We start from the raw sequence: 9,175 nt of genomic DNA on the forward strand, positions 1-9,175 counted from the left end.
CTGTTTAAGCGCTGTCAAGGGATTGCAGGCTACCAAAAGAAAAATAACAACTTATATTTTGTTAAAAGTGAAGGACTTTGATTTGGCAAAGGCATACATATAGATACAGATATATGTATATAAACTTATATATACAGATGTTCGTATATAAAGCAAAGTTTTTTGCAACGTTCATTTAGCTGCAACCAGTTGGCCTTGTTTGCTGCAGTTCATAAATAATTTAAATAATTTACACGCTCACTTAAACGTTTGCTGGCACTGCCACTGTGTGGGTGCGTTTGTCTGTGCGTGGGTGTGTGTGTGCATGTGTTGTGCATACCACATTATGTGGTTCATTGGTTTGTGCCACACGCCGCGTTGCATAGCAATCAACTAGGACCGAGTTGATGCTGCTTTTATAGTTAACTAAAGTGAACTCAGCTAAACTTTTTGCTGCTCACAAACACAAACACACACACACACATGCACATCATATACTCAACACACATTCGCTGCTGACTGTTGTTGGTCGCTGTGGTTTTGCATTTTCATATCAGGCTTAAATATTTTACAACGATTTTTAGCTGTCGCCTCGCTCCTGTTGTGGTTGTTATTGTTGTCAGCAAAGCTGCTGCACTCTGCAACACCATATTCTCTGTCGCCCCGGCTGCCCCTTCGCTCACCCTCTCCCTCTCCCTCTCTCTATTTATATGCATATTAAGCACCCTTGTCCAAGCTTTCTAAGCACATATGTGAGCAGCCTGTAAACCATTCTCAATAACAAAGTTTTTTTTTTTCTGTCCAGTTAAAGCTCGCAGCTCAGCTGCCAGTCAAGAGCTTCGAATGCATTTAATAATTTATTGAAAACTAATCTATATACATATATTTCACATTGCATATGCATAAAACTTGACCACATGTGGCTACAATAGCTAAAACTTTAGCTGATAAGCTTGCGGGTTTTGTTTGGCTAAACTTTTAGTTACTTTTTAGTGTGTTTCATACTTGAGATTACAAGTGGGGTTTTTTTTTAGAATTGCCATGCGTGATAGTATGTGTCTGCATATATGTGTATATTTATAAATAATGTGTATAAACAGCTACAATGCATGTTATGATTTCATAAAAAGTAAGCAGATTTAATATATAGCAACTCGATTCTGTCATAAGCTGAATTTTTGTAAACTCTTCTGGCTTAGCATTGCCATGCTTACTTTTATACTAGTGGAAAGAGCATATTAAATAAAATAATATCTTTATATGTGTATACTTGTATTTGTGAGTTATAATAATATATATTGTATTTCACTGCATAACGTCAACATATTGTATACAAATATACGGGCAAATATATTTATATTTCAGGCTAAACATAAATATATATTCTTTATATACAAAAAAAAATGTATAAATACTACAGTTCTTAACTCTTTTAGCGAACAATTACCTGTTCAGCTCACCTGAACTCTAAACAATTTCAATTGTACATTGTGCATTCGCATGTCCAAATTAATTATTGCCATCCACTTTATACTCTATAATATATGGATGACAAATGCAACAAACAAGTTGCCTTTCGGTTGACTCGAATCTCTCATTCGAGTATTTCTGCTGACACGCAAAACAAGTTGAAATCAAACCACCAAATCATCGACTAATAAATCCCCTAAATGGCTGCTCGAACGAGCTATAAAGAGAGCAAATGCCAGATAAGAGCACTTTGGGTGTGTCTATTTACAGGGTATATTTATAGATAATCACTGATGTCATGAGACATCAAGAGCGCGTCTACACTTTAAACAGTCTCTTTTTGGCACCTTTTTATACGCTAATAATGAGCATATACGAATGATGTATTAAGATATATGTTTGTTATAAATAAATATGAATAAATATAAAATAAATATATAGAAAGAAATATAAAATATATAACATAATTGAATTAGATATATATAAAATAAAATTTATCAATTAAATATAATAAATTTGTATTTACTATAAAATTTATAGCAAGAGTATTTAGCATTCGTCTTATGATAGTTGCCGTTTCTGGTTCCACATTTGAGTTTTTTCTCTCTCTCTCTCTCTCCCTCTCCCCCTCTCTCTCTCTCTCCCTCTCCCCCTCTCTCTCTCTCTCCCTCTCTCTCTCTCTCTCTTCCCTCTCCCTCGCTCTCTCTCTGCTCCCGTCTCTCTCTACTTCAGCTGCTATTGCAGAGCATTATCTAGTGCAGTCTACACTGAACCCTCCGACCGGTCGAAAGGTCTTGAGAGTTCGAATGGTTAGCGTTACAGCCGAAAGCCGGTAGTCGGGGTTGATAAGACTAACAGACTGTGACTAACATAAGTCTTCAATATTAACTGAATTGAATGATGGCATTTGTGTATATCTTCTATTATTTGTTTATATTCCATTCGATATTTATAGCACTTAAGAAAATTTGTTGTTTGCATTTTGAATGGGTTCCACAGTGTGCGTCATTCAATCTCCCTTAGCTGGCCAGCTGTTTATCTCTCTCTCTCTCTCTCTCTTTCTTTCTCTCTAGCACTACCACACTCTCAATCTACCCTATAAAGGCTATTGCAGTCAGCTGATAGTCTAGACTGTTATCACTATATATCAACGGATAATTGTCAAGAATTGGCTGTCGGGTCTGCAGCTTTTCGTTACATTTGGTCGTGGGGCTTAATTTATTATTATATTATTTATATTCATAATAACTAACTTTGATTATCATAATATAATTCATTTTTTTCCATTAAACCACAGATTAATTTAATTTTTTTATCATTAACAGTATATATATTCGTCTCGCTTTTGGCTAATGGTAGAGAATAAGGTGATGCAAACTGCAGTAAATGCCCAAATCTCCATCTGAATACACCTGCAAGCGAATATACTCTCTCTACTCACAGACCAAAGATTTACCCTTTTAATTTATAAACAACTCAAACCAAAATATGCTTACGGTTGTCTAACCTACAACTTGTAGTCTTGTAGGCTACAAGACTACGCTACGCCTTAACTAAACAAAAATCAACTCTGAAAATTTAGGAATGTTATGTGAAACGTATATGCAATAATAAATAAGTAAATAAACAAAATTATAAATGTGAATTGTGCTAATTTTTAGTCCATGTCATTATCACCTTACTTATTTACTGACGAATTTTATTTGCTTCATTAAATTTTTACTCTATGTACTCAGCTATGTAATAATCAAATTTGTTATTTTATGGATACAACAATTATTTTTATATTTTTTGCCAAGAGTATAGATCTATATATGTATATATTGATATATTTTGTTTCCTGTTTGTATGTATAAATGTATATGTAAATGTTATTTTTAGTTATTGAGAACATACATATGTTATAAAAAATTTTGAATGGAGTCCACAATATTCATGCTCATCTCGCTGTCCACCCCCAATAAGTGGGTGCCAGTATCCATCGAAATCCCTTTATAAGCACGTCGTCTTGCTGCTCAATTGGAATTTTCTTGAAAAATGTCTATCAACATAAATAATCCCAAGAAATTGGGAATCAGCGTAGCTGGATTCAATATATTCTTTACAATGATTGCATTGGGCATTATGATGCGACGATCGGATGTATTAGATGATAGACGTAAGTGAATAATTATGTCAATATATAAATATATTCATATCTATATATATATATATATATATATATATATGATGATATCTTCTATAGCGGACGCGCCGTCGTATTGGCCATGGATCGTGGTGTACAGCCTCGACCTGTTGCTCAATGCATACCTCTTGTGGTGCATGCTGAAGAGAGATCGCGCTGGCATCGCCGTGTGGTTGCCTCTTACAATTATTTTACTCATTTGTCGAGTGTGCAGCGATGCGACCTATGGATTTCTAGATCTAATTATTACAGGTAATATAGTTATTTTACATGTATATACAGTTCTTATAAATCTATTCCGCTCCCGCCCAAACCAGTTTACATATTCACCTCAATTATACTTATGGCAATTGTTTACTATAAACTAAGACAACAATCATTGACGATAATTGAACCAACACTGCACACAGTTGTCACAACTACAGAAACAATTATCCAGCCCAACACAGATGAGAGTAAAAAAGATTCTGAAGGCGACGATAATACTAAGTGAAGCAGCATATGGCAATTATATTAGTGAATATATAAATATACTAAAGAAAATTTAGAAAAAGCAAAAATCAAGCATTTATTTTAGAACAAATTTGTATAAAGAACAAAACAAAACATCTGCAGAGTCGTAAAGCCTTAGCTCTGATGTTTACATATCAATAAAGTAAAATTAGTAAACAAAGTATTTCAATTGTCGAATCAGCTGTACATAAAAAAAATATATATATATATATATATTATATATTGTAATTGGGATCAACGGAAAAAGCTGTTAAACTGCCATGAATTTTAGTCTTTCTTTTACATTTCTGATAGCCAATGCACAACTTTCGATTTCAACAATAATTATTAGTCTATGAGTGATTGTTGTTATAATAATAACAGCACAGCTGGTAGCACCAGCATAGAGATAACGATTGAATAGAGAAGGTGGAAAAGAGCAGAAGGCAATGTTTATGGAGGCGGCTGCTATGATTCGAGCATAAAGTGGAACATAAAAGTGAATACTCAAATAAACGAACTCACAAACGAAAGAAAATGCCTTAAGCAAAAGAGCTCATATAGACCTTTACATACTCTTTAATCGGTCTAATATAATAGGATTGTAATAATTATAAAATTATCGCAAATATGTATATCAAATACTTAAAGTCTAAACTCAAAAATGATAAATTATTAATTTTGAATTGAACAATTTTATTTTTTATTTATTATTTTATTTTTTATTATTTATTGAGTGGCATACGCTTCTTGACTTGCCTACACTTGATTTGTGATTTTTAATGTGAATAGAATCCACAACACGTGCCAAACAGTCTCTCCCTTGCGCTCAAATGAACGCTCTGTTACTCAGTCTCGCTCTTTCTCTCTCTCTCACGCTTGACTGACCATCGAATACGTTTGGCAGTCGACGCTGAACTTTCGTTCCGGCTGAACGTTCTGAGACTTGGGCCAATTTTATGTGAAGTCGGCATTGATAAGAATTATGAAATGTAATTATTAGGAATAGATGGAATATGGAACAACACATAATAGCAAGCGATATACAATGAGTGAATATATATGTATGTGTCTGCATATGGCCAGTTAAAATTAAATTTATAATATAATACATAATAATATTAATGAATGTTTATGTTAATATTTATGTATGTTTATGTAGATTTTATAAATTATAATGTAAATAAATGTTTTTAATAATCATATAAAAATGATATTTGAAATCATTCTTAATAATTATAACTATAAATAATAAAAAAAAAATTGATATATTTTTAACATAAACAAATATTTTAGATATATCATAAATTTATATATGATATATTAAAATATATTATTTTATTTTATTTATAATTATTTAGAATTTGTTCAATCCAATTTTTTTTATCTTTATTTATTTATTTTTTTTTTTTTAATATATACATAAACATACATTAATTACTGCCAACAATTTAAATAGGTTCCACATCGCTCTCTCGTTCTCTATTGCACTCTTATCGAACTAAGGCTACTATTAGACTGTCTACGCTAATGCTAAGTGTGGGCGCGTTGTATTAACCTTGGCCAGCATTTGATTATAGCCAACAAATAAATAAATATAAATAATATGAAATGTACGCTAGAAATGGCTGAGGCCAAGGTAAGGGAAGCTTTAATATTATAACCATGAAAGCCATGAAAACTGTATTGGCATTAGGTTTATATGCTAAGTTTTTGAGTAAATATAAATATACATATATAAATACAAATACAGTACCGATGAATCATAAATTTATGTCAACTATTGATTCCTCTGATTTCCAATGCTAAACTTTCGATTTCATCGCCATTGATAACAGTGATAAGCTGATAACAATTGCTGTGATATGACTGATTGTTGCTATGAGCAAATCAACGTGAATGAAGGTGGAATGAACATCGAGGGTGAAGGAGCTCGGCTGCTCCTCAATGATTGTGAAGACAGGCGTAATGATTAGAGCATAAAGTGGAACATAAAATTGAAGAGTCAAATACACTGAACCTGAATCATCAACGACAAGACAATGAAACATTTATGATAACGCTAACAATTTCGTAATGAACCGAAAATATTTCAGTGACTATATAGACTATAAAATACCCTCTAAGACACTAAGTCTAACATTTGATGAATAAAAAATCTCAATATACTATTACGAGTAATATGAATAAATTTATACTAATTTCTGATATGTATTTACATTTTAAAAAATATATATATTTTTTATTGTTTAATGTATTGTTCAATATTATTTGTTTATAATATAAAAAAATTACTATAAACATATATTTTTTTCTTGTTTTAAATGTTAAAAATATCAATAGTTATTATTATTTTTATTATTATTTGAATTTCTATTATTTTTTATTTTTATTATTATTATTATTTTTTTTTTTTTTTTTTTTGTCACTCATGATTTAAAAAAAATATGTTTTGCTTTGTATAGAGTATGCATACGTCGGCATGCTTTAGCTCTTTGACTGTGCCGTACAGCATGTTTGGTGTTTGCCATGCGAATGGATTCCACAGCACGTGCTCGCCGCTCTCTTTAGCCGCTCTCTTGCTCTTTGCACCATGTTCTCACGTGAATGCTGGCTCTCCTGCTCTCTCGCTCTCTCTCTCTCTCGCACGGCTGACCAAACAAGACGTACGCCAGTCTACGCTGAACCCTCGTTCTGGGCGAGCGGTCTCGGGTTCGGATTCGCGTTTGTTTATGTCATAAGAGCGAAATAATTCGCTCACACTTTATACACACACACACACTCATACACACACTCACACATACATAGGCATACATACATATACATATACACTGCCGCCAGCCAAGATGAGCAAATATTTGGACTTGGGCCTTGGCATTACAATAATCAATGTCTACTATTCGCTATCATATTTTCTAATGTGGTGCGTGGCACTGCAAAAAGCGAGCGACAATGGTAAGCTACATATAGTTATATCCATATATAATTATATAGATACATATATAAAGCCAAGCAATATATATATAATCGATTCTAATTGATTGATATACACACATACATACATATATAATTAAATGACAGCTGTGTTTGTGTTGCGTGTTTCGGTTTCTGTTTTTGTTTTTGTTTTTGTTTTCGTTTCTGTTTCTCATTTATAGACAGTGAGCCGATTGTTTGGCAAGCCGTTTACATGGGCAACGTGTTTCTCAATGTATTTCTCTTCTTGGGACTGCGCAAGAGAGATCGCTGGTCGGTCATCATTTGGTACTCTTTGACGTTGGTGTGGTTTGTGCCCAAGCTATATGGACACAAACGGGGTTGTCATCTGGACGCGCGCGGTTCAACGTACCGTACTATCAATCTGATAATGGAAAGTGAGTGAGGGTTGGCGACTTCTGTATACTCTAACTCTAACTAAGCGAATAACTCTCTGCCTCACCCTCTCTCTCTCTCTCACTCTCTCTCTCTCTAGCCTATGTGATTCTATCATTTGCTGTTATGGCTTTGGTTTATGTGCATTTGCCCAAAGAGTTGCCTTTAACAAAAAATAAACGCCGCAGATATAGCTCAAACGGACATGTACAGGATGTACAAATGCTGGAACTGAACTTAAATGGGGCTGCCAAAGCGCCCGCTTTGGCACCCTTAGCAACTGCCGAAGTGGATGACGACCTGGATGAATGCCTGCCAAGCAGCAGCAACTGCCACAGCAACAGCAACAATAATAGAGGCATGCAACAAGTTAGCAGCATTGAATTTCATCAAGCTGATGATGCGGAACTGGACAAAGATTAGCATACTGTACAAATTTCTATATGTGTATGTCAATATGTGTATATATGTACATATATCTATTTATATATAGCTATGCATATATGCGTATATCTTATATACATATATCTTAAACATTCCTGCACAATTTCAAGTGTTTGTCACAAATTTCTGATTCGTTCCACTTATGCTTAGACTACAGACTTTATACACATACACACACACACCAACATATGTATACATATACTTCTAGACATATACTTATACATATTATGTACTTTCAATTGTTAAGTTTTTTAGATTAGTATACATACTAGCTGTAATGGGAGGAGAGACAATAATAATACAACAAAAAATCATGTAATACTACTCTCGTTGAGAGTGCTTGACTAATAAATACCCTGTACAATGCACGCAACTGTGGTTTTAATTTCTTAAGGTTTTTCTTTTATATACACAGACATCTAAATAATTGAAGCATATACATTTCAAGTATCAAATCACTAGCTCTTGTAATTTACGAGTTCATTGAGGTATAACTGATTTGAAATCAGTCAGGCGCATAGAAGCTTAGGGAGATATACTAATACCAACTCAACTTGTCTTTGACTTTTTAGATATCTGCCACGGTCAATGTCTGCATGTTACATACATTATCACAAAAACATTATACCCCCCTTGTATTAGAGGGTATTTAATCTACTCCAAAACTTATCATTGCAAACAAAAGATTAACCAAAACCAAAGTAGCCAAACAGCTAAATGAAGCTGAGTTCGACTAACTTTTTGGTAACAGCTTTCACAGTTTACTTTTTTTTTTATTCAGTTTCTCTGTTTACGTTAGTCTGGTCACCGCGCATTGCTGCTGTTTATATTGGCCAAGTGTACAACATTGGGCGATATTGGGTTTTTCGTAGCAAAAGCGTTCGATTGAGTGAGTCAATAAATTCCTGCCAGTCGCCCAAGTGCAACACATTTGTCCGGCCATCAGCGATAAATAGTTGGCACGCCCCCCTCCCTACCCGCCGCACATGGCTCGGCACTCCTTTCGGCCAATCTGTCTGGTCGACTCTCTGGAGCTTTTGTTGGCCAAAAAGTTTCGTGTGAATTTAGTGCGGCTCATTAAGCTGACCGTTCACGTTGCACGTCATGTATTTGAGCCCAAGTCCAGAGCGTCACTCATTCACTCATGTGTGTAGTGGCTGTGTGTGTATGTGTGTGTGAAGCAATGGCTTTTCGTTACCAACTTCATTACGTGCCAATGATGAGCAGGAAATTGTT

General features: G+C 34.1%; 2 protein-coding genes across 5 annotated transcripts; both read left to right on the forward strand.

Moving 5' to 3' along the window:
• The first annotated feature begins 2,230 nt into the window (after positions 1-2,230).
• Positions 2,231-4,310, forward strand: LOC149268419 (uncharacterized). 4 transcript variants are annotated; one of them, XM_089470531.1, is made up of 4 exons: positions 2,231-2,258; positions 3,331-3,607; positions 3,695-3,886; positions 3,952-4,310. In XM_089470531.1, the coding sequence occupies exons 2-4, from the start codon at positions 3,487-3,489 to the stop codon at positions 4,125-4,127; spliced, it is 489 nt and encodes a 162-aa protein (XP_089326657.1). In that variant the 5' UTR covers positions 2,231-2,258; positions 3,331-3,486; the 3' UTR covers positions 4,128-4,310. The 4 variants fall into 4 exon arrangements, with proteins under 4 accessions (XP_089326657.1, XP_089326654.1, XP_089326655.1 ...); XM_089470528.1 differs by having other exon boundaries at positions 2,232-2,258; positions 2,523-3,607; XM_089470529.1 differs by lacking the exon at positions 2,231-2,258 and adding an exon at positions 2,523-2,628 and having other exon boundaries at positions 2,775-3,607.
• A 151-nt stretch (positions 4,311-4,461) lies between these two features.
• On the forward strand, positions 4,462-8,307 carry LOC108616500 (uncharacterized). Its single transcript, XM_089470527.1, has 4 exons — positions 4,462-5,118; positions 6,592-7,081; positions 7,282-7,497; positions 7,596-8,307. Exons 2-4 carry the CDS (start codon positions 6,973-6,975, stop codon positions 7,916-7,918), a joined length of 648 nt encoding a protein of 215 aa, XP_089326653.1. The 5' UTR covers positions 4,462-5,118; positions 6,592-6,972; the 3' UTR covers positions 7,919-8,307.
• Positions 8,308-9,175: the final 868 nt, after the last annotated feature.

This window comes from Drosophila arizonae, chromosome 5 (genome assembly GCF_054131065.1).
Source record: "Drosophila arizonae isolate 15081-1271.41 chromosome 5, UAZ_ARI_1.0, whole genome shotgun sequence".
Lineage (NCBI taxonomy): Eukaryota > Metazoa > Arthropoda > Insecta > Diptera > Drosophilidae > Drosophila > Drosophila arizonae.

What these genes read in the sequence shown, in the direction of transcription:
- LOC149268419 (XM_089470531.1), top strand. Translation starts at nt 3,487, where the DNA reads ATGTCTATCAACATAAATAATCCCAAGAAATTGGGAATCAGCGTAGCT. An exon ending in GGATGTATTAGATGATAGAC is followed by an intron (nt 3,608 to 3,694) that starts GTAAGTGAATAA and finishes TATCTTCTATAG; the next exon opens with CGGACGCGCCGTCGTATTGG. An exon ending in TCTAGATCTAATTATTACAG is followed by an intron (nt 3,887 to 3,951) that starts GTAATATAGTTA and finishes CGCCCAAACCAG; the next exon opens with TTTACATATTCACCTCAATT.
- LOC108616500 (XM_089470527.1), top strand. Translation starts at nt 6,973, where the DNA reads ATGAGCAAATATTTGGACTTGGGCCTTGGCATTACAATAATCAATGTC. An exon ending in GCAAAAAGCGAGCGACAATG is followed by an intron (nt 7,082 to 7,281) that starts GTAAGCTACATA and finishes TCTCATTTATAG; the next exon opens with ACAGTGAGCCGATTGTTTGG. An exon ending in TATCAATCTGATAATGGAAA is followed by an intron (nt 7,498 to 7,595) that starts GTGAGTGAGGGT and finishes CTCTCTCTCTAG; the next exon opens with CCTATGTGATTCTATCATTT.